The 26101-nt window shown below is 39.3% G+C and overlaps 1 protein-coding gene and 1 long non-coding RNA gene across 3 annotated transcripts in view; both read left to right on the top strand.

The window, feature by feature from the left end:
* The window catches only part of LOC141402756 (bumetanide-sensitive sodium-(potassium)-chloride cotransporter-like), a 325712-nt gene that overhangs the window by 191765 nt on the left and 107846 nt on the right, over nucleotides 1–26101 (top strand). For both annotated transcript variants that reach the window (XM_073984675.1, XM_073984674.1), the window contains exons 5-6: nucleotides 14909–15076; nucleotides 15193–15307. In XM_073984675.1, the coding sequence (XP_073840776.1) occupies nucleotides 14909–15076; nucleotides 15193–15307 (283 nt within the window). The remainder of the gene's footprint in view (nucleotides 1–14908; nucleotides 15077–15192; nucleotides 15308–26101) is intronic.
* Nucleotides 1613–8722, top strand: LOC141402757 (uncharacterized). The gene is made up of 2 exons (XR_012412712.1): nucleotides 1613–3652; nucleotides 8284–8722. It is a non-coding gene; the product is annotated as an uncharacterized lncRNA (long non-coding RNA).

Genomic DNA, 26101 nt, shown 5'->3' with positions numbered 1-26101 from the left:
GCTTTTCATTTGCAAAGATTTGAATACATAAAGATAGGAAAACTCAATTGTTAACATTTGTCAATAGATGGAGTTAAGCTTTGTTGTTACGATATCATAACAACATTCTGTTAAGTAGTTAACTATTTCAGGCGTTTTTAACCACCAAGTTCATATTTAATGAACTGGAAACTCCTATGGAATACAATCCTGAGTCCAACTTTTTGCTTTCCTACAATTTGTATAAGCCGAATTGCGATTTTATGGGGTTTTTATCATTAGCTGTGTCTTTTTACGTGATAATTTGTAATAATTATTACTAATGTTGCAGATTTTGACAGTTGTATAAAGAAAAAGTTGCTGAAAAAAATGTTTCAGCAACATTTAGTAAGTAAAAAGACACACCAATTAACATACCCTGTTGTTGGTAAAATGTTTATATACATTGTTTCATAAACATTTGTGCATTATGCATCTTTTCCAGTCTTTACAGTTCTATGTCTTTGTCATTTGAACATTGTAGAAATCTTAGATTGAGGATCCTAGAATAGCGAGCAAGTATAAATAGGGAATAAAGTGTAAACTATAACGCGAACTAAAACCGTCAGTCAGTAAAGTTTAATCGAAGTAAAGTAAAGCTGTGTGCTAAATAGATTTATGTCTTGTGTGAATAACACTGTGCAACATTGTTAAGGTAATCTTGTGCAAACAATTTGAACTGAGGATTTTTTGAAAGTACAGACCCAAACGACAAAAACCCTAGTTGAGCTTTGTTGTGCCAGATCCAGCTTGGATTTTATGGCCCCATAAAATCATGGTAAAATATTGACTTTTTAAAGCTATTCGGGGTTAAGGACAAGAATAAAATATTTGGAGAAATAGTGAATTCGACAAACAAAATTTTTTCCTCAAATTTTATAAAATATCGAAAATGTCCATAATTTGTATGCATTTCGCACCATATCTCCAAAGCCGTTAATTTTTTCGTAATGTTTTCTTTCGAAAAAATATTCGCTCGAATGTAACATGTCATTGTTGTAAAATGCCTCTATCAGGTTGTTTTCAGTATATTTCTCAACGATCATTTAATAGAGAAGTCAATAATGTGGCGAAATCCGAAATGCGAGAATAACTGTTGGTGTGAACTGCGTTTGAAATACGTACTGCAAAAGATATGATGCAAAATACCGCTGAAACAACATGAAGTAAGTATTTTAGATTTTCAGAATGTTCTGAAGAATTGCTGAGAACTTTATTTGGAATATTTTTGCAAAAGGTTACTTCGTGCAACTCCCAATTGTTTCAGAAAATATGTAAATTTTTCTATATTTTATCGACTTTGATGCCCTAGATGGAGATTTTCTTGTGTTGTCTGTTAAAATATAAGTTCTATTAGTTTAGGGCTACAATATTGCCAAAAACAGCATGGCTAAATTCCTAATCGTTTCTGAGGTAATGGTCAGATAAATGCAAGCCCGGTTTAGATGACGCCATAAGATCCTAACTGGACCTGACGGGACAAAACCCTAGTAGGGTTTATGTAGTCCCAATATATACTTTCAAAAAATGCTTACTAGAAGTTGTTATCATTTCCAGTGTTGCACAGTGTAATTAAAGTAAAATCAATAAAGCATTGTAGAATCGCAAACTAAACGAACCCTCGTTATATTTGATACGAATCGTATTGGGGAATATGACAACGTATACACGGGGTTATGTTAAACCTCATTTCACAACAATACGATCTGTTAGCTGCAATTGCAAAGTACTCATTAAAATGCTAAGATTATTTTGCATATTATGTATTTAATATATTCTACTTTACTCTTTATTCTCCCGCATTGTAAGCCTTAAAATATAATCTTGGTGTCATAAAAAATGCCATTACTCCTAATATTCATTCTACCTTTTCCACTCTATTTTGTGTTCAAACTTTATTATTTATCACACAGATTCAAAAACATAAATCTCGAAAGCTCTGCATTCACAATGGAACAACGAATCTTGCATAAAATCTCTTTGGAGGCATTAAATTTTTAATGGATGTGTAATAAATTTCGTTTTTCAAAAAACAGTATAGCTCTGTTGACTGCAGTGACAGTGCTAGAGCCCATGGAGTGATGGCTGTGTTATTAAAGGCAACAACAACAATACAACCCAATTTGTTTGCCAAAAAAATTTTCATGAAATGTTTTGCAAAAAAAGAAAAATGCGATTATACTTATGTAATGTTTTTTTACGCATTTACACCTGATCTCAGCGCTGTGTCAACGGATTAAGAAGATTTTATAATTTGTGTTATGGCCATGTTTTTGATTAATGGCAGGGGAATAAGATTGGCAACAGGGGGGAAAAGTCGAATGATTTAATTTTATGGGCCATCATTTTATGGCTGTGATCATTTATTTTAATTCATACTTGAAAGAAAGCAAAGGGTAGGGAAGGAGCAGTTTGTTTTAGAATATGCAAATCGAAGAAATTTGCAAAGGCTTATCTCTCTGGCTTGTACAAATAATTATTCAAGGCGATTTAACATTTACCATAAACAAACACTTAGCATTTGTTATGATATTATTATTATTTAGCATAAAATATAACCCCCCTAAATGACAACATTATGCTAAAATAATCTGTAAAAAACTACCAAAGATGGTTTCAACATTTCTAGATTTGCACCTTAATTAGCAGTAATTTACTCTGTTTGACCGACCAAACGTTATACGCCCTTGAAAAGGTCCTTTGAAATTGAAAAAACTACCATTAGACTCGCATAAACCTTCCATTATCTTTGTATATTCATACTTTATTTCTATTTTTGTATTTGTAATTAAGGTCATAAAACTTGTTTTGGATTTATTTGAAATTACATTATTACAAGAACACAAGTAATAAATTAAGACATCTTGTAATGCCAGTGTTGTTTGTTATAGTAACCAGCTAACCAACCCCTTGTGATTATAGCTTTGTTTAATAAATTTAATGGCGACTGTATAAGTTAGATACTTTGTCCCACAACTTCCCCTGCTCGATCAATCACGGATGCTGATTGGCGCACTGGCATCTCCTCTACAATTCCCTCTGCGGATACCGTAGTGTGCGGATCGCCGCTGGGCATCGGTTGTTGTCGGTTTGCTCGCCTTGTTACACTTTGCTCTCACTGGAATAATTGTAATTGTAGTAGTATATGACATGGGATCCTCTGCGATCACTCAGAACCTCTGCGTTCACTTGTCATTAGTCATTTGTCGAAGAACAACGTCTACGCGTTATTACAAAAAGGCCTCTGTCGCCAATACCACCGATTACAAAAGGTAATCTATTTTGTTGTACGAAAAGAATCATAAATAAACTTCCAGCATATTATTATATTTAAATTGATACTGCTTGTGTTTTTATTTCTTTGGTTCTTTTCTCCCCCCACTGCTCAACAAACGGTATCCTGAGCTATCGTTGTAAATACCTATGGATTTCCCCTCCCTCACCTAAACATTTGGTCGCATCGAGCCGGATAGAAGCCAGCCTTTTTGTTGTCACTGCTCCAGTTGCCTATTCCCCCTCTCTTGTATTGTGATACAACGAGATTTGAAGCATTTGTTGTTGTCTTAGCACGGACAAATATTGGACAAAATTTGCATCATCTCTAAACAACAACAAAGCACCATACTAACACCAGGTACGTAAACTCAGATTTCTATCAAAAGTGAGCTACCGCGAGTGTTAATATTTTTCGTTTGAGCAGTAAATAAATAAATCATTGGTCGAATTTCAATTATCCTACGCGAGTGAATTTAATTCGTTGCTTTCCTTCCCCCATCATACAGTCCACTCAAAACTTATTGAAATCGTTGTTGTACTGATTATCCAATGTCGCGGTGATCATACAAATCAAAATACGTGTAGTTGTTATTTTTGTTTGATTTGCTACAAGTCAATCGGTCTCACCATAACTAACACTAATAACTTCCAATCGTCGTTTCTAGCCTTGCAATCCCCAATTGTAGCTAAAAGTTCATATTGGTCGACTTATATTAACACTTCTTGTGTTAATACTTGCTTTTCTCACTACATAACACCTTAGTCGTTGCTAAACTTGCTATTTTCTTTTCGTTGTACTGATCACCTACGTCGCGTTGATCATACAAAGAAAGCATTCGGTGTTGTTACTTTGTAAAATTTGAATTGTGGCTCTTCTCATTTTAACTGAGAACTTGCAAATATATTTGTAATATTTGCAATAACAACATCGTCAACTTCCAATCACTCTTGCTCTCGTGTAATTAAATTATTACACGCACTGATCTAGTTCTCATTTTTTTGTTATTGTTGTTATTCCCCAAGGATCTTTTCTATCAAAGACCTTTTCTTGAAAATTTGCATTGGCAAATTTAACAACAACACACATTGCACATTGTCGTTTGGTATTAGTTGTTGGTACGATCCTCTCCATCCAAAAATATTTGGCGATGTTATTCCCCCTCGGTTTACATAAAACCCTTTGAAAATTTGCACAGCCAAATTTACAATAACAACGCACCATCCAAATTCTCGCTGCATTTCATTTCTTTGTTGTATAGATCGTCAATCACCAACCAAACACATTCGTTTTTCTATTCTCCTACCTTTGTCGGTCAGGTATTTATTCTAATTTGAGAAATTACATGGTAATTCTACCAACAACTTTCCCGCCTTTTTAAGCGTCCCTTAAAAAACTCTGCTGATCCTCTGCACTCACTTGCTTGGTCGTTTGCAACGTCTGTTGTTCAGTGGGAGTTTTGCTGTTCACACACAGCCATTTCTCTGCTAGCGTCGCTTGTGTGTGCAGCACAGTGGGGTAAGAAAGTACAAATAGTACAGTGGGGCAAAAGCACAAAAAGTTGTTTTTTTAATAATTAATTTTGAAAATTATTTTTCGATAATTTTTGGAAATATAAATAATTGGCAGTAGGGTTTTTGGAATTTTTGGACAAATTCACCCTACATTCGGCATTTATTGCACGTATTCCTAGCAGAGAATATATGTGTTTTTCGACATTTTAATATTGTTTTTGGCAATATTTGTTATATATTTTGGAAAATTCGTTGAGTCTCCGTAGGGGTTTCGGTATTTTTGCACAAATACACCCTACTTGTGGCATATTTTGCACCAACGTGTCAACCAAATAAGATATATTTCTGACAAATTATTTTATCTGCGCTGATTTCTTGGGCAAAAATTACTTTTTCAGACAAATAGGTTATTTGTCGTTGGATTTTGGACAAATACACCCTACCAGTAGTATATCTCACCTTGGCATACACCCTACACTTGGTACCACAATATACAATTTGGTATATCTGACCATTTTTAGAACCTTTTGGCTCAATTAAAGCAGTTGTTCGTTTTGAGGAAATTTCTTTAAATTTTCTCTTATTTCACCCTACTTTAATTTCTGAAATACATCACACCTTGATAATTTTTGGCAATATTTGTACATTTTGTGACTTTTAGGATCTTTTTTGTTGAGATTTCTTATTTCCTTTGAACTGTAGCAATTTGTGCTCCAATTGAATTTCTTTTCCCATCTTTCTTTTGTTATTTGTTGCAAATTCAATTGCAGATTTTGCTCTTTCCCATTGCAAAATGTCGGTCACACCTCTTACACGCTTCATCAGAGCTACCGAGGCAGTCGTAAAATTCGATGCTTCGTTCGAATTACGCAAAGAGAATTGCCATAGCGTACATACGCTACAGATATATTCCTCTGAACTTCAGAATTTGTGGAACAAGGCAAAATTCGCCTATGAGGAGTGCTTAATCTATCTCACAACAAATAGTGGTGCAGACATTGGTAGTATAAATGTTCCTGCGAAATACAGCAGATCATATCAGGCATACCTTAACTGTTCATCATCCATTGATCAGAAATTCAGTGCATTACAATCATCTGGCAATGGAAATCATTCTCCCCCATCGACCCCTTTAGAAGCGTCAGTTTCTTCTACCACCTCTCCTACATCCAGTTCTATCCCCCAAACATCAGCTGGCAGTACTTCACCATTGAATATCTGTCAAGAATCACAACCGTCAGGTTTCCATTTGACCGACTCCCTAGCTTTGGCCTCTGAGCTCTCTACCACCCAAACTGTTGCATCTCAAATGTCACCAGTTTACGAAAATTCGAGATCGTGTAGTACCCAGACTGACGACTTCGCCCTTTATTCTGAACAGGCTTCAACTGGTTTTCTATTAAGGGAGTCTGCCTCTTTGCAGATTGATACACCACCTGTCTGTCCTTCACCTCCTCACACCCACAAATTGTTCTACTGCCCGTCTTGCAAACCATTCCAAGTCAACTGTCGATACCCATAGTCTGCCTTTACCACCTATCGACATTGATATTTTCGCTGGCGATTGTATGTCTTGGCCATCTTTCAGGGACATATTCACCACTCTATTTGTTAAAAATTCACGTCTTTCAGACATTGAACGTCTGTACTACTTAGTGCAGAAAACCGACGGTGAGGCTCGGGAAATTGTTTCGAGATTTCCACTCACCAACACTAGTTTCCCCTTAGCGTGGAAAGCTTTGTCGGATACGTACGACAATAAGCGTATCGTGGTGAATAGTCACATCCAACAATTGCTCAATCTCCCTTCTTTGGTTAAAGAAACTTGTTCTGGTTTGAAAACCATCCAGCGTGGGATTAGTAGTTGTCTTGCTGCAATGACCGTCTATGACGTCATCACGGATCATTGGGATCCAATAATAGTTTGTATTTGTTTGCAGCGTTTGCCTAAATTGACATTGACTCTGTGGGAGCAAAGCATCAAAAACAAGTCGTCGTTGCCTTCTTGGAAAGACTTAGATGCTTTCCTCACAGAGAGGATACAAACATTGACTTGTATCCAAAACTTGTACGGAAATCAGATCACAAAGAAAGTTGTCTCATCTCGCTCCTCCAATAAAGTGTTGTCGGTACATAAATCTAACAATGTATCACCTCCTCGATCCACAAATTTGTTGACAAGTACTTGCCTAATTTGTACTAGCCAGAGCCACGTTCTTCGTCTCTGCCCCCAGTTTGTTAAATTATCATTTGAGGACAAATTCTCGATTGTGAAAAAACATAACTATTGCATAAATTGCTTATGTCGTGGCCATGCTGTTAAAAACTGTAACAGCAAACATAGTTGCAACTCTTGTAAGCACAGGCACCACAGCCTTCTCCACCGACCACACATTCGAAAGGTTGTTGCCTCGCCAGCGTTGAAGACCTCTCCGGCTTTTACTGATGTCAAAAGTCGAGAACTTAATTCCACTTTGTCGCAACCAAGCTCAGCTCCGGCTTTTAAACATGTCAAAAGTCGAGCCTTTGATTGTAAATTGTCGCCACCAAATTCAGATCCGGCTTTTACTAAGGTCAAAAGTCGAGTATTTACCTCTTCTTTGTCGAGACAATGTCACTCTCCGGCTTTTACAAACGTCAAAAGTCGAGAACCTCGTTGTAAATCTGACAAAAGCAATCGCAAGCACCCGGTTCCTAATTCCTCAGATAGTAATGTGCTTTTGGGAACCGCAAAAGTAAATATAGTTCACAATGGTAAAATGTACACTGCACGCGCAATTGTTGACCCTTCGTCTGAGGTAACAATTTTGTCTAAAAACCTTAAGAATTCTATCGGAATTTCGTCACTTCCTGTGACTAAGAACGCTAAATCTGCTACAACAAGGGAAGTTTGTTCTCTTAAGTTGTCGTCCCCTATAAATTTGTCTAGAATTATAGAAACATCGGCAGTAGTTTCACCTTACGTCAAAAAGAAATTGTTCTCGCCTCCACATATGTCGAAATTGAAAGCTCAGATCCCTAATTTAGAATTAGCGGATTCTTTCGATGACAGCCCAATAGAATTGGTACTTGGTGCTGATCTGTATCCCAAGATACTTGAAGCTGAACCGCCTAAAATTGTATTAGATTCGTTGCTGGCCCAAAAATCTATTTTCGGGTACCTCCTTACGGGTTCAGTTCCTACCGTCTCTAGAACATAACCTCACAATCGATAGTACTATTGAAAATCGACCACTATAGTCAATTGTAGAAACATTCAGTACTATTACATCTTGAAAAATAAAATTGAATTGTTCAGTGACTCGTCTCCACATTCTTGAATCGAGCGAATATCGGAGTCGATCATTTCTTAATTACTCGTTTTTAGAAATCGGTAATTTGAATTATAGCTCACTTGGGAATCTGAATTTACGTTCATGAATCTTCTTACTGACATATTGGTATAATATTATTAATCTTTATTGTAATTATTCCTAGCTTTAATTTGTTGATCCACGCTTACGTGTATCAAGGTGGGCGGCAATGTATAAGTTAGATACTTTGTCCCACAACTTCCCCTGCTCGATCAATCACGGATGCTGATTGGCGCACTGGCATCTCCTCTACAATTCCCTCTGCGGATACCGTAGTGTGCGGATCGCCGCTGGGCATCGGTTGTTGCCGGTTTGCTCGCCTTGTTACACTTTGCTCTCACTGGAATAATTGTAATTGTAGTAGTATATGACATGGGATCCTCTGCGATCACTCAGAACCTCTGCGTTCACTTGTCATTAGTCATTTGTCGAAGAACAACGTCTACGCGTTATTACAAAAAGGCCTCTGTCGCCAATACCACCGATTACAAAAGGTAATCTATTTTGTTGTACGAAAAGAATCATAAATAAACTTCCAGCATATTATTATATTTAAATTGATACTGCTTGTGTTTTTATTTCTTTGGTTCTTTTCTCCCCCCACTGCTCAACAAACGGTATCCTGAGCTATCGTTGTAAATACCTATGGATTTCCCCTCCCTCACCTAAACAGCGACCTTTACAGCCTAGGTTGTTATGTCAGTGGGCATTTTTTTTTTTTTTAACATTCAACAGAAGATATGCCAGGCCCATACTTACTTTTAATAATCTACTTAGAATCACCTTTTGAGGCGATCAATCAACGTATGGGGCCGTTTTTATTTCCTTAATTGTTTTTAGTCGCAAGGACTATTCATATGGGTGAACATCGTTTAGGGTTTATACATATGATAAATCAGTTCTTTATGGAGGACTTTATAAATGCTCGACGATCATCATTTGTATACCCTTAATCTCCGGACTGATACGATAGAAAATGTATCCCATCGAAATAATGGTTTTAGACCCACATGTTCAGACCAAATCTCAGACAATTTGGACTAGATCTACACATTTGTTATTATTATTGGTAAGATTTTCTTCAATTCAAAGTCGATTCAGTGATTCTAAGGAATTTACAGGCAGAGTCCAACTATTTTATATACACTTCGTTACGATCAAAAATACACCTCATTGATACATATAAGGGTTTTAACGTAACAAAATTATCACGAACATAATACCAACAACATTACGACCCCACTATACAACAACGCAAAGCCATCCACTCTGCAAACGTTCACTTAAGTATTTCAATTTGTGATGAAACTGGTAGGCTTGCTACTGCAGGGAGCTAGCCACACGGGCATGAGTACAACTGAGTCTTCGTAGACCGCTGGAATAGATAGTGTTGGGAAGTAGTCACTCTATTTTCGGGTGTTGTTCCACTCAACCTTCAAGTGTTGTTCCACTCAACCCTCGGCTGTAGTTCCACTCCACCTCCGCGTGTTGTTTCAACCCACCTTCGGGTGTTTTTCCACTAGTCAGTACTTGTAGTATACATTAGAAGTCAGCGTAGCACTAGTACTAATGGACGACGACAGCACAAACACCGATTACCCCGAATGCTGAATCACCGAGTGGCTGAACACCGGATCACAGCACAGAAAAAAAATCCGGCGATAAAAAAATTATCATATTGACGAAATTCGATAAAATTGTTTGATCACAAAGTAAAAATACCACTGATAAAATATTTCACACATTGACTAAAATATTTATCGATTTTTTATATTGAACTGATAAAATGGAATATGTGGAATATCTTGATAAATATTTTTGTCAATATGTGTGGGTGCCACCGTGGTGCAATGGTATGCACACCCGCCTTGCACGCATAAGGTCGTGGGATCGATTCCCCGACCAGGAAACATCAAAACACTTTTCAACGGTGGCAAAATAGCCCTCAGTAATGTTGGCGACATTTCCTGAGTATTTCAGCCATGTAAAACTTCTCTACAAAAGTGGTGTCTTAGACACGCCGTTCGGACTCGGCGATAAACAGTAGGTCCCATATCATTGAGCTAATATGAATCGAGGTGCACTTATCGATATGAGAGAAGTCTCCCTTGTCCTTTATGGGATGTTTGTGGAACAATTATATTATTATATATTATATATGTGTAATATTTTATCAGTTGTATTTTTACTTTGTGATCAAATAATTTTATCGAATTTTTCAGTATGACAATTTTTTATCACCGGAAAATTGATAAATTTTTGATTGAATCTTTGATTTTTTTTACAAATGGCTAACATTTTTTTCTGTGCGAGGGACCGAACATCTTCAACACGAATAACAGAGTGGACGAATGTCTGCCACATGAGAGCCGTGGGCCCGAACAACCGAACCGAATGCTGAAACCCGAATAGCCGAACCACCTCAACATCTCCGACTGCCGATCAACCTCAACACGAACGGCAGGAAGCATATTTCAGACTTGCTCGTTTTTACTCGCGAGTGAAAAGTGTTTGCGAGTACGAGTACTTGAAGAGTTTAGCAAGAAAAAGGGAGGAGGGGGTATGCATGTTGAGGGTCCCTCATTACAATATTGGCATAGTTCAACAAAAACGTTTTTTAGTTTATGAAGCACTAAAAGACTTCAAATCATGCTTGATTTTGCACAGAAATTTAGTAGTGGCTAGCTTACTTACTTAGCTGGCCCATTACAGGACATTTGCTACATAGGCCGAACTAAGAAAAGATCTCCAATTCTCTCTATTTGTTGCTTCGTACTCTGGAATACCGCACCTTTTCATCTTTTCATTCACTTGTTTGCGCCATCTATTCCTTGGCCTGCCAATTCTGCGTGCACCGCCAAGCGGTTCGTATTTATACGCCTTTTTAGCTGGTTCATCTTCGCCCATTCTTATGATATGGCCTAGCCAACGCAATCGTTGCATCTCGATACGTTTAACTATATTGATGTCGTTGTATAGCAGATACAGTTCGTGCTTCATGCGACGTCGATGTTCACCGTCAACACAGATTGGTCCGTAGATCTTTCGAAGCATTTTTCTGTCAAACACACTAAGCACTGCCATGTCTGCTTGCGCAAGTACCCAGGCTTCGGAGCCATACATCAGCACGGGTAGTATCAGTGTTTTGTAGAGCGTTATTTTTGTTTGACGAGGTGTGGCTTTGTTTTTAAAGTGCTTACTTAAACCAAAGTGGCATCTGTTGGCCAATACAATTCTTCTTTTTATTTCACAACTGATGTCGTTTGTTGTGTTTACGGAGGTGCCGAGGTAGACGAAGTCTTTTACTACCTCAAAATTATAGGAACCAACTTCCACAGTTGGTCCGAGCTCAATGGACGCATTGCGCGTCGACACCATCCGCTTGGTCTTCTAACCGTTTACCGTCAGACCCACTTTAGCAGATTCTCCTTCGACCTTCATAAAGGTTGATGTCTATCATCTATATTGGTGTAGATTGTGCCACTTCTTTTGACGTTTGCCTCTCGTATTACCTTTTCTAGCAGGATGTTGAAAAGATCACACGAAAGGCTCTCTCCTTGCCTGAAACCTCTTTTGGTACAACAATCTTCGGAGAGGTTCTTTCCTATTTTAACTGAGGATCTTGTGTCAGTTAAAGTCATTTTACCAAATTCATACATGGCTTGGAATACCTTTGAACGCAGGAGGCTGTCGAAGGCTGCTTTATAATCGACAAAAAGGTGGTAGGTGTCGATCCGCATCTCGTTGGTCTTCTCCAGGATTTGCCAGGTCTAAAGCCGCATTGGTATGGTCCAATTATCTCGTTGACCATAGGCTTTAGTCGTTCGCACAATATCCCTGACACGATCTTGTAGGCAATAGGGAGTAGACTTATGCCCCTATAGTTAGAGCATACAGTCTTATCTCCTATCTTGTGGACTCAGGTTCCAATCGTCGGGTACGCGTTCTTCCTGCCAGATGGAGCTAACTAGCTGATGCATACACCTTATCAGCGTGTCGCCTCCGGTTTTAAACAGCTCGGCTGGTAGGCCATCAGCTCCTGCTGCCTTATTATTCTTCAGCCTGTTAATTGCTGTCTTTACCTCATCTTGGCCGGTTGGTATACATTCAATACCATCTTCTGGGATTGGATCTGTGGTATCTTCGTCGACTTCGCTACTATTGGATACCAACAGTTTAGAAAAATGCTCTTTCCATATCCTTAGCACACTATCTGTATCAGTTACCAAATGACCTTGCTGGTCTCTACAGGAGTGTGTGCCTGTACCAAAGCCATCTGTTTGATACTTGACTCTTTGGTAGAATTTTCGGACTTCATTCTGGTTCCTGTGCATCTCGATTTTTTCACACTCCCGCTTTCCCATCTCCCTATTTTTCCTCCGTTTCTCCCGATATCTCTCTCATGCGCTACACGTTGCTACGGATTGTAAAGTTGTTCTATATGCCGCATTTTTCTCTTGGGTAGCAGTACGACACTCTTGATCATACCATGGATTCCTTGATGAAGGTCTCTGGTATCCAAGTATGGATTTTGTGGCTGTTTGCATGGAGTGGGCAATACTTTGCCATTGCGCTGATATGTTATCGGGACAAGGAGTGTTTTGATTAAGCAATTGGGCTAGTTGAGTGGAATACTCTGTGGCTATCTGTTGTGATTGCAGCTTACCGATGTCTAACTTTCGTGTTGTGTCTGTTCGTACTTTGTTTGCTACGTTTAAGCGGGTGCGTACCTTTGCTGCAACAAGGTAGTGGTCCGAATCAATGTTTGCGCCTCGGAACGATCGTACATCCAACACGCTCGATGAATGTCTTCCATCTATCACAACATGATCAATTTAATTACTTGTTTTTTGATCTGGAAACAGCCAGGTGCCCTTATGGATGTCGAGATGTTTAAATCTGGTGCTGCTAACTACCATGTTTTTTGCAGCTGCGAAGTCTATCAGCCTCATACCATTGTCAGATGTTTCACTGTGGAGACTTAATTTTGCGACTGTTGGGCCAAAGATATTTTTCTTTCCAATTTTGGCATTAGAATCGCCTAGAATAATTTTAATGTCATGGGCAGGACAATGGTCATATGTTTCTTCTAAGCGCTCATAAAATTTATCTTTGGTCAGTTCGCCCTTGTCTTCAGTGGGAGCATGAGCGCAAATAAAACTCATATTGAAGAATTTAGCTTTTATTCGAATTGTAGCAAGTCTTTCATTCACTGGGGTGAAGCTGGATACCAGATGTTTTAGTCTCCGACTAACTACGAATCCGCAACCAAACTCATGCTTTACGTCATGGCAGCTATAAGACAGTGCGTCACCTTTAGGTGTTGTTGTGACGCCTTTCCCAATCCATCGTATTTCCTGTATGGCAGTAATATCGGCCTTGTACTCTTCAAGTACATCTGCCAATGCGTAAACTGCACCTTCTCTATAAAGAGTGCGAACATTCCAGGTGCAGATTCACAGATCATGGTCCTTAAAACGTTTGCGGGGGTCGTCAACTTTTGAGGGATTTGTTTTTCTTTTCTTTTGTATTTTCATAGTAGGCTGCTTTTTCTAGGGGAGTGTTACTAACCCTGCGCCCAAACCCAAGCTTTTAACTTTCTTATGGGTGACCGCGCGGCACATTTTAGCTCACTACCTTTAACGGGTGTTAAAGGCTAGCTGTTTATAAAATATGGTCCAATTAGTTTTTAAGTTTTTGTGTAATAATATTTTTAATTTTGGAAGTCAAATTTTAATCGCCAACTTAAAACGCGTTTTTCTCGAAACCGAATTTTTTGAGATGTGTCACTCATTGAGCAAATGACCGATATGTAGTTTAGAAATTGAAATTAGAAATTTACATAGAATTCTGAAAATGTGTGAAATAAAACCTGTACCTTATTATACCCTACACCACTATGTGAAACTTGAACCTAAAACTACCACAGATAAATTATCTGATTATCTGAAATAATACACCTACATGTCCTTTATCAAAATATGGTCTATGTAGTTATTTTATTTTTTGTGTAAAATTATTATTAAGTTGGAAAGTCAAAGTTTAATCGCCAACTTAAAACGCGTTTTTCTCGAAACTGGATTTTTAGAGATGTGTCACTCTTTGAGCAAATGAGCGATATGTACTTTAGAACTTGGTGACGACATGGACAATGGACAAAAGAATTCTGAAAATGTTTAAATAAAACCTGTCCCTTCTTGTTTTTAATTTTGTGTAACTTGTACCTAAACTACCACAGCTAATCCACCTGCATGTTCTTTATCCCGACGTAACAAATATATAAACATGTACTAATCGACTTGCTATTCCATTTTTGTTTAAATTAAAAATCTCCAGTAATTTATTTTATCTCCAATGTGTAGCCCCGCAACATCCATGACAATTTTCCCCAACAGTTTTCTCAACATTTCAATGACATTCTGGGTATTCGTAAATCCTCATCTACACAACCCACACAAAATCGAAGCAGATAAATACTTTATTATTAACAGCTTTGCGATTCAAACTTTTGTCGTGTAAACAATTGATGTTTGTTTTCGTTTATAACATCTGTCATTTGTTTGTTTGTTTCTTTTGCGTTGATATTTTAATATTTCATGAGTGGTTTTTCTTTTGTTATTGTATTTTTTTTTTCTTGCTATTGTATTCCTGTCTTTTGTTTTTAATCTGTATTCTAATTTTATGTTTTTGTTGTTTTCATTTTTCTTTTTTCCCTGCCACACCGCACCACCACCACCACCGATATATAGACAATCCATTAAAAGTAGTTTTCGTGACAAAGACAAACCATCGCGTTTCAAGGACTTACAAACAACACGCTTTCAAGTTGAACCACAAAATGAGGATTCCGATGATTCCAATGAAGATCGCGAACTTTTGGATAATGAATATGACACAAAATATGGCAAAAGTTTTCGGTAAGCATAAACAAAGGGAAATAATACAAATACAAATGTACACACACATGTATCACGCTTCTGGTTATAATTACACAGAGCAATGAATAATGTTTGCTTTCTTTCTTTTTCCACAGACATTTTACACGAGAAGCCTTGCCACGCCTGGATAATTATCGTAATATAATGTCCATACAAGCTGCCTATCGACCCACACTGGATGAACTGCATAATGCCACCCTAACAGGAAAGGTAGGTACCAAAACCCTCATAAAAAACAGAAAAACCTTGAGAAACATCATCACTGATAAAGTGCCAAAAACTTCATCTTTGGCACTTCAATTAAACAACTTTCCTGCCCCTAACCACCTACAGCTGAGGGGTCATGACATTTCTAATTCGTGTATATTGTGTAGTTTGCTGATTGCTTCCTCTCTTCCTAAAGAAAAAAGTTTAACTCAGCGAATAAGTCAAAGTGTAAATATGCCACTAATACTAAGTAGAAAGTCGTGTTGCCTGTTGAGAAAGTTTCCACCAAGAAGACAATCGTCACTAACAACTGTAGCAGCAATAATTATGGCCTCAGCTTGGACAGCAAACGATATTGCTTGTTGTTTTGCTTTTGGGAAAAAACAAAAGTTTTTGCTTATTTTTGCCAGCTTCTAAATATAACAGCGTCGTCTTACGGTTTGATGATTTAAGACGGAAAATAGAAATCGGAAAAAAGATGGTAATCCGCTAAATTAGTTTCGACAAAGAGGATTAATTTGGTAGCTTTAACAAAAAATCGTAAGATAAACTATTAAATGTTAGCCATTCCTTCAATTAGGAACTGTTCAACTAATCTGAACATTAAAACACAAAAAAACAACGGAAGACACACAAATGGTCCAGTGGACCCATATGGATGGCAGAAAAGGAAAATAAGTATTTTGAAAAATATTTATACGCGTAGGTGTTTACTTGAGCTAAATTTCATATTTTGTTGCTTCAAATATTAAAAAACAAGAACAAAATATTTGAGTGTGGATAATTAATTACTCGGGTGGAGGTAGGGGAGACCATGGTTTCCGATGACACCACATAATCTTATCTGTTCCCTACACATCCTCCTGTGTCCTTTCTTTACATTTTCTTGCAGAGGATATTATCCTCTTAAATAAGATAACACTTTAACATTTTCGAACATATACAATCATAGACTAATGGATGCATATATAGAGAAATTGTAATGTGTTTTTTTTGTAGGGATTGCCCTTCCCATTTAGCAATTGGAAGATTGTTTTTTCAAAAATCACATTGCGGAGTCTTTTTAGAATCCCTTTGGTGATCAAAAATTGATTAAGTCGCTTGTATGAGCAGAAAGAGACTCGACAGTGACTCCCTGTAAAGATTAAAAAAAGTTCAATTTAAAATACAACAACAAATGTGAAGCAATCACAAATGAATCATCTAGGCGTTTAGAATGTTACTATTTTTTCGTTATTTATTGTCACATTTGAATCTTCATGAAGATTGAAAAATGCTTAATCAAAAAAGGTTCATGCAGGTCTTTGAAAAGTGATTATAATTATGTATCTTCTGATCATATTTTGAACAGATAGGTGTTTAAAAACTGATTGTTTTGTTTTATTTTTGTTTGGTTGTAAATAATTCTCATATACACTTTCTATAAAACTTTGATATAAATGTAACGTATAATATTAAGTGTATAGACAAACACAACACATGTTCAGGTTTTGCCAAGTGAAATTAAGAAGAAGTATACTGAGCACCGCGCTACATAATGGATAATTAAAAGACATAACAAAGCAGAAAAGACAATAAAACAAAGGAAAGAAGCAAAAAAGAATAAAAAGAAAATTCTTTTAATTTATTTCGTCTAATAAAAAGACTCAAAAATGACTCCCTAAATAATCATAAACGATTATAAACATGACTCAAAAGAGACTCGAAAAAGAGTCCCTAATTAATCAACAATTCACCAATTGAAATACGACTCGAAAAAGACTTTATATGCCATCAAAAAAAAAAAAAAAAAAAAAAAAAAATGGGCAAAAATGACTCGAAACTAATGCAGAGGAAGACTCATTTGAGATTTGTTTAGAAGAGTCGCCTGGGGTTACGTTTTCCTCCCGACAAAGGAGTCATTTATGATCAGAAAATGAGCTCATATTCCAGCATTTTCGTGCAGTCGGATCAAATAAGACTCTAATTCGATTAAAATTTTCAAAAAATGCTGGCTGGGTTACACCCACTATTCTGTGTGTTCACTCAATTGAATTATGTTTTGGGGGTAAATTTTGTTGAGTTTGGTTATTATATATAGGACCATTATTATTTATTGCTTTTACGCCAAATCGTGGGCGCATAGTGCCAATACAAAATTATTCCAATCATTTCTATTTGAACTTAAAGTTTTAACATTATTCCAAGATAGATTTCCTGGATGTAAGGTTATTTCTTCTTCAATGCTTTTTCTACAGCTACCCCTTGGTCTGCCTCTTCTTCGAATTCCTTGTGGATTCCAATCAAAGGCTTCTCGACATATATCATCCGCTGGTTTACGAAAAATGTGGCCTATCCACCTCCATTTCCTTTCACGGATTACTGTGGCAATCGGCTTAATATCACTCCTCTAATAAAGAACCAAGTTTGATATCCAGTTATTTGGCCACCATATGCGGAGAATAAATCGCAGGGATCTATTAACGAAAGATTGCAGCTTATTTGTGAGCTTGTTGGGCACAAGCCAGGTTTCGCATCCATAAAGCAGAACTGACAGAACATTACTTTTAAATATGCGTATCTTTGTTTTAGTACTTAGTTGATTGGACCTCCATATTTTATACAGACCCGCAAAAGCGACCTTAGCCTTTCGCATGCGGGTTGATATATCATCACGTGTACCTCCATCTTTCGTAATTTGACTGCCTAGGTACGTAAAGTTCGTCACCTGTTCGATGTCTTGTCCATACAGAGAGAGCGGTTGTCTTTGAGAGGAGTTTAAGTGAAGTGATTTGGTCTTGTATATGTTAATCTTTAAACAATATGCACTTGAAGTTGATGCTATGTCGGTTATTTTGCTTTGTACATCTGATAACCGCTTAGATATTAAAACAATGTCATCAGCATATACAAGGTCGTTGAGGTGTTCCATCTTTAATCGGTGCCACATTATTCCTCGGCGCGGATTGTTGTCGATTGTCCTGACAATTATTTCATCAATAACAATAAGAAATAGCAGCGGTGACAGCACACATCCTTGTCTCACCCCGGATTTTACGGACATAGCGGGGGAGAGTTTATCGCCATGTTTCACTCTGCATTCAAAACGGTGGTATTGTGGTTTGATTAGGTTACAAATCTTGTCGGGGACACCTTTTCTGCTCATAGCTTCCCAAATACTCTGGTGTTTAATTAAGTCGAACGCTTTTTTGAAGTCAATGAAGACAAGGTGGAGCGAGTCTTGCATTTCGTTTATTTGTTCCATTATTATGCGTATAGTGGCAATATGGTCGACACAAGATTTGCGGCTGCGGAATCCGGCTTGTTGGCGCCTAAGCGTATCGTCAATTTTCTTCTCAATACGGTTTAGAATGATTTTGCAGAATATTTTTAGACAGCTGCACATGATTCCTCTCCAATTGTTGCAGTCGCTTAGTGCCCCTTTTTCGGTATTTTTACCACTATCCCTTGTAACCAATCGTTTGGAAACGTTTCTGACGTCCAGATATCCTGAAATAATTCATGCAAAGCCAGAGCAGATAGTTCATTATCCGCTTTAAAGAGTTCTACATGGACATTGTCGATACCGGCCGCCTTCCCACTTTTCATACTCCTAATTGCCGACTCAATTTCTGTGATGCTGGGGCATTGGGACCCGACGCGGTTGATATGCTGGATTGCGTAATGAGGTACGAATTCCGCCAGGTTGTCATTATTCTCTGATGGAACCTGAAAGAGATCGGTGAAATGCTCATACCATCGTGAGAGCTGTTCTACTTCTGAGGTAAGAATTGTGCCATCTTTAGCTTTTATTGGGACATTTCCATTTATTGGTCTACCTGACAATCGTTTTGTGCATTCATAAAGCATTTTAGTGTTCCCACTTGCAGCTGCAGTTTATGCTTGTGTCGCAATCGAGCTGATCCACATCCGCTTATCGTGTCTACACATTCGCTTTACAGATTTGTTTAAAGTCTCGTATTGACGGTGTGCAGCTTCCTTGGAAGCACGAGTTCTTGCTGAATTGACAGCTGCATTTTTTCTGCGGCGTTCATCGATAACCTCCCAGGTAGTTGTACATATCCAGTCTTTTTTGGTATTGCGTTGGTGACCGAGTACTTTTGATCCTGCATCGATAAAAACATCTTTTATAGCATTCCACTTCGAATCAACGTTACCATGCGGTGCTATGTTTGTGATGTTTAATTGTAGCTGTTGACGATATTGCTGTCGGATGTTTGGATTTTTGAGTTTTTGGATGTCTAATCGTGTCGATGTGTGGATGTTACGAGTGTCAGTGCGCACAATTTTTAGGCGGAATTCGCCGATCAGAAGATGGTGGTCTGAGCCAATGTCCGCACTACGTTTGTTCCGCGTATCTAAGAGACTGTGTCTCCACATCTTATTTATGCAGATATGGTCAATTTGATTTTCGGTACGGCCATCTGGGGAAACCCATGTAATCTTATGGGACCTTTTGTGGGGAAAAAGCGTGCCACCTATTATCATATTGTTGGAGCTACACATTTCCGTGAACATCTCGCCATTTTCATTAATTTCGCCTAAGCCTTGATTACCCATGATATTAGTAAGGTTGTCGTTATTGGCGCCAACTTTGGCGTTAAAATCGCCAAGCAAGATCTTAATGTTTCCTCGAGGAATGTTGTTCAGCGTGCCCTTGAGTTTACTATAAAAACGATCTTTTTCGCAAAATGGTGAAGTTTCCGTGGGTGCATAGCACTGAATTATAGTGGCATTTCTAACTCTAGTGCGGAACGTTGCCGTCATAATTCTTGCATCAATAGGATCCCATTTGATTAAAGATTGGTGGGCATTACGGCTGAGTAGTAGACCGACACCACGGTGGTGGGGTGCAATGGAACCGGTTAGTCCAGAGTATAAAAATACTTGTCCAGTAGATAGTTTGTGATCGCCATAGTTGGTCCATCTCGCTTCAGATATACCAAGAATTTCTATGTTAAAGCGGGACGCTTTTCTTGCGACTTGAGCCAGTTTACCCGATTGAAAAAGTGTTCTTACATTCCAGGTTGCAATTCGTGTCCGTTTTTTCATGCTAAGGGTCGTTGCCAAATTTCGATTCATGGTTAATTTTCTATTGGTTTCAGTGACAAATTGTGTTTTAGGAGCAGTAAATTGTCAACCCAAGGCTCTTAGCCTTTTTGATGGGGCTGCCATCTTGGATCTAGCTTAAAAGGCACAGCATTTCTCGTAAAGCCGCTCGCTTCGAGACAGACGCTGGTTTACAATAGTGTGGTTTGTTCATCCGCCGAAGTTGAACTATATTAATGTTACATACTGCACCGCTGACTTCCCACGTTGTGAATTGTTCTTAGCGTCAGCGTTCACCTTCAACCTTACCGGCAAGGGTGGCCCTACCAGCAGCTTTGCTACCGCCGGCATCGCTATCAGGATCTTTACGCTTGCTGGACCTCCCCATCGCGCTTGAGATGACAATCCATCGGGGAGGAATATAGGGCCATAATATATACATATGTATATATTTCTGCCTAGTAATGAAAATGCGAATATTCATCTTCAACAAATAAAAAAGTATTGTTGTTGTTGTAGCAGCTTCTACAAGTACATATAAATCTTTATTTTATTGATTCGGCTCTGCCTCCAGCTCCAAGTTCAGAAAGGACGCCACCTGAATAGGATTAGTCCAAAGAGAGAGAGAGGAGTTAAGTCTGTCGGGTTGCCTGGGCAGTTAAACAGGTGCTGCGTAGCATGCGGACCGGTGCCACATGCTGGGCAGATATTCCGCGTGCCATCAATCCTGGACCAGTAAGAATTGAGGCGGCTGCACCAACCAGATCTAAGTTGTGCCAACACGACTCTCGTTTGTCTTGGCAGCTGTTGTTCTTCCGCTGCCACGGGTGGTGGATGATCTTCGAGGACGATATTCACACTGTAGGCTGCCAGAGCCTCTGCAACCGCATCAGTATGAATGTCTCTTAAACCTGCCTGGTATGCACGTTTATCTAGAGGTTCTCTTTTATATCTTTGGACCTCTCTCTAGATCTCTATAATCCTCCCTAACTCGCCTGGGGGGTTCAGGCATATCCACCAGATGGTGATTTGGTTGGTCTTACCTATAGCATCCAAGCAAGTACTGCATCGTCAACATCCTGTTGTGACGACGCACAAGAAGGATCTTTGTAAATGGTCCACTGCCGACATGAGGTGACACCCTGTATCTCTTCTCAGGGCAGCATTCTGACAGATTTGTAGTTTATCCCATTGCGTATCACTTAGGTTAGCAAACCACGCCGGCGCCGCATAGCTTACCACAGACCGACCTATCGCGTTGTATGTGGTTAACAAGGTTTCTTTATCTGCACCCCATGTGCTGCCGGCTAGGAACTTGAGGACCTTGTTCCTGTTTCCCAGCTTATCGCAGATAACTATAGTATGCTGGGACGACTTATACATGCTATCGAATGTGACCCCTAAACTTTGGGGTAGTTTGTGGTCGGAATAATTGCACCGTCGACCTGCACATTCAGTGGGAGCTTCATTTGCGCCGTCCATGTGGTGAACAGTGTGGCTGTTGACTTAGTGGGGGATATTTTCATATTCCTCGCGTAGAAAAACTCTACCAGATCAATGAGATAGGCATTTAGCCTGTTACAAACGTTACCGATATTGTGACCTGACGCCATGAGTGTACAATCATCCGCGTACGTAATTAACTCAATGCCGTCGGGGGGTTTGGAATTTCAGAGAGGTAGAGGTTAAACAGTTCCGGAGATATCACCCTCCTTGGGGAACTCCCTTCTTTACTCTACGGGGTTTGGACTTCCTGTCTCTGAATTCCACGTATGACTGGCGACCACACAGATAGTTGATGGCCCAGCGTTTCAGACAAGGCCGGAGTGTAGTATTCTCGATATCCTCGAAGAGCCTAGCATGGCTGCCGTATCAAACGATTTGGTCAGATCCAATGCTACCATCACTGTTCTGTGACATGGTTTGTCCTGGTTGATTCCTCGTCCAATATATGTGGACATTTCGTGCAGTGCTGTTGTAGTACTGTGCTGCTTTCGGAACCCGTGTTGATGATTTGCAACTGGATAACACGTTCTGATGCTGGGGAGAAGTAATGCCTCGAGTATCTTTGCTACTGGTGATAGAAGTGAAATCGGCCTGTACGACTCACTTTTACTGGCATCTTTGCCAGGTTTCAGCAGCGGGACCACCCTGCCCATCTTCCAGGCATCGGGAACAATTAGGGTGGCTAGCGATAAGTTGAGTACCTTACTTAAATACTCGACTCCTGGGTCATCCAGCTGTTGCAGCACCTCAAATGTTATAGCCACTTTTTCCGCTTGTTTTCACCGTCTAATCTATTGACTTCCATTGTCAGTTCCCTGACTCTGGGGTCGTTAGGGTTCGTGCGTCGAAGCTCAACACGCTCATTAGCTAAACCCGTCGCCTCTGCTGGGAAATTAGGTCGAGCGAGCGGTTGCAGCAGTGATAATGTCTCGGAACTTCCTCTCTGCTACCCGAACATCAGAGAGACTGGGCAGTTCTCTGAAGCGTTGATTAGTGAACTCTCTGAAACCTTGCCAATCCGCTTTTCCATGATTAATGAAAGTGCTGCGTTCAGAGGTTAGGAAGTCTGGTGGTCTGTTTATGGAGATGAGGATTAGGAGATGGTCCGACCCAAGGGAAATGACAGGTTGCCATGTCACGTCATTCATCAGGCCGGGTGACACGATGGATATGTCAGGTGAACTGTTTCAGTCTCCTCTCATCCTGGTGGGTGCGTCCTCGTTCGCAGTGCAGAATGTGGAGCTATCTATTTGCCAGATCTTTACCTCTCTGGTCATTACCTGGAGCTGAATGCCATAACTCGTGATGTGCATTGAAATCCCCTAGGACCAGCCGGACCAGCGGACACAGATATTGACGAGCGGGATATACACATTCAGCAGTTCTATCTCGGCGGATCCACACCTTACCGCTACTCCCATACACTCCAAGTATGGATCCCTAGAGTCTAGCGGCGATATAGGTCTGTACTGTACAGAGTGGTGCAGTATGAATGCAAGCCCTCCACCCCCACTTCTCCTACGATCCTGTCGAAGAACGTTGTATCCGATGATGTTGATGATGAAGACTCACTGGGGTTCATATTGGCGCAGCACGAGGCAACATAAACCCTGTCGTAGTAATCCCTCAGGTATGTCAGGCCTGAACATTTCCTAAAATGCACCCATCCTTGGAACCCGTTGCATCTCATTGACACCGTCGTTTTTGCCGACAGTGTTATACCCTCACCCTGCGGTACTTGAAGCTTTCATCTATTGACATTATTAAATCGAATACCAGCTACGCAACTAAAATCTTTTTCCCTAATAATTATGTATTTACTGGAGGTTTTAGGATGTCCCTGAAGAAATACATCGGCATAGTCCACTTTTGGGGTAATTTCTTTTCGATTTATAGCCCCCCAGGCATTTTAGTTTGCCACATGGACTTGCCCACGAAAAACATAACTTCGCTACCAAAGGATCTTCGAACAGATCCTAAACTGCACTTAAACAAAAATGTTGATCTTTTGTGGGGGAGGTTCTTAAGGAGATATGGTTAAACAAGATATTCCGAAGGACACATTTTGGATCAACTCGGTTCATCCGTTCTAGAGTTATTGTGCACTCAAGCCATTTTCTCAGGAAATATGGACTTGTTCCTGAAAAAAAAACCTTCGTAAGGAGGGCAGCGAATACAAGTTGTTGCAACAAAAAACAAAGCGATGCGAGAGCAGCTCTTAAACTGCACTTTTTCGAAATTTTGTGTGGGATGTACCCGATGGAGTGGACCAAAATAGTCCACATTCTAACCAGATCTGTGTCTCACAGTGCAAAGTATGGACTAAATCGTTTACTGCTTTCGAGAGTTATCGTGGGCACCATTTTAGAGAAAAGTTTTGAACTTTTGTGGGGCAGGTATCTGATGGACCGATATGGCTTATCTTCGAACCTAAACGATGTTTGGACAAATTATTTGGACAAAAAATATCCTTTCGATAATTATCGTGCGCTCCAGCCACTACACATGGTGCAAAAGGAGTTTTTTTACAGCGATCGGACGATTTTCTCAAGATGTATGGACTTTCCCGTGAAAGAAACATGTACCGTTGTAATGGGGGCAGCGAATATAAATTCTCGCAAAAACTCCAAGCGATTCGAGAGCAGCTCTTAAACTGGACTTTTCCGAAATTTTGTGTGGGAGGTACCCGATGGAGTGGACCAAAATAGTCCATATTCTAACCAGATCTGTGTCTCACAGTGCAAAGTATGGACCAAATCGTTTACAGCTTTCGGGAGTTACCGTGGACACCATTTTAGAGAAAACTTTTGTGGGGCAGGTATCTGATGGACCGATATGGCTTATCTTCGAACCTAAACGATGTTTGGACAAATTATTTGGACAAAAATATCCTTTCGACAATTATCGTGCGCTCCAGCCACTACACATGGTGCAATAGGAGTTTTTTACAGCGATCGGACGATTTTCTCAAGATGTATGGACTTTCCCGTGAAAGAAACATGTACCGTTGTAATGGAGGCAGCGAATATAAAATATAAATTGTGGTGTACCACTCAGAACGGGGGTATCTTTATCCATTCTGCTGACATAGCCCAGCCAACGCAATCGTTGTACGAGGGCAACTAGAAAAGTCTCTGTCCTAGTAATGAAAACGCAAATAATGATCATCCTAGGACTAATAGAAACTTCTATACCAAATTACGAATCTCTGTCTTTGTGGGCTGTATTCTGATTTCAACAGTCGGGCGGGTTCCCGATGAATATTTCGATGTGTTACCAACGGAATGGTAAATTTAATTATACAATCCATATTATGGTGGAGGGTATGAAAAGGGCACTTTCCTTTTCCTCCTCAAATTGAATGTAAACGGAGTAGCTACCAGAAAAGGACCCCAAGAGTAATTCAGTATACATTTAGAAGAGCTTACAAGTTTCCTATAGCCTTCATAAAAAAATTTTCATAAAAAATCGTCACCATTTTATACCCTCAGCCTTTAGGCTATCGAAGGTATATGTCTAAAAGTGTGCCTCTACTCCTTGGGGTATCTCGCACCCAAAATTTGTTCGGAAAAGTGCAATTTAAGTCATGCTCTCAAATCATTTTGATGTTTTTACAATAACTTGTCCGCGAGAACACTTCTATGACTGTAAAATTTTTGTTTATGGGCAAGTCCATACTCCCTTGGGAAAATTAGACGGAAGCTGACATATATAGTGAATGGTGTGCACGACAACTTTCCGCCCAAATACTGGGTTAGTCCAAACTTGCATATCGCAATATTTCTGCAAATCTTAAACTCCGAAGATATATATAGTTCCAGTTCTTCCGGTGCCGCTCCCTCTAAAGTTCAATCAATTTCGCCGCAAACAAAGCTAACGAGGGTATATATTATTTTTTTACGATTCAGAAAATTTGGAGTCGATTTAGCCCTGTCAACCCGTCTGTCTGGCATCGGAAAGTTTGCATATCTTATAATTTCTTCCAAATGTGCACCAACCTCACAAAAGTGCACCCTTTGTGCTTATGTACAGTTTGAGGTCTTTTCGAGGATCTTTTGGAAAACATTCCTGCTACAGAAAAAGAATTTATAAAAACCAGTCAAAAAAGTCATCACTCTAAAACACACTTCCTGAGACTTCCACTCCTAGGACTATATAACTAAAGACCTCTCATCTTAACCCGTCAATTTAATTTCCATTCCAGAGGCCACTGAGGCATTCTTGGCGCATATTTTTCCACAT

Source organism: Musca autumnalis, unplaced genomic scaffold (genome assembly GCF_047663935.1).
Source record: "Musca autumnalis isolate F117 unplaced genomic scaffold, ASM4766393v1 scaffold_4, whole genome shotgun sequence".
NCBI classification, from domain to species: Eukaryota; Metazoa; Arthropoda; class Insecta; order Diptera; family Muscidae; genus Musca; species Musca autumnalis.
The sequence above is the reverse complement of the archived record's forward strand: the minus strand, read 5'-3'. Positions and strand labels throughout refer to the sequence as shown.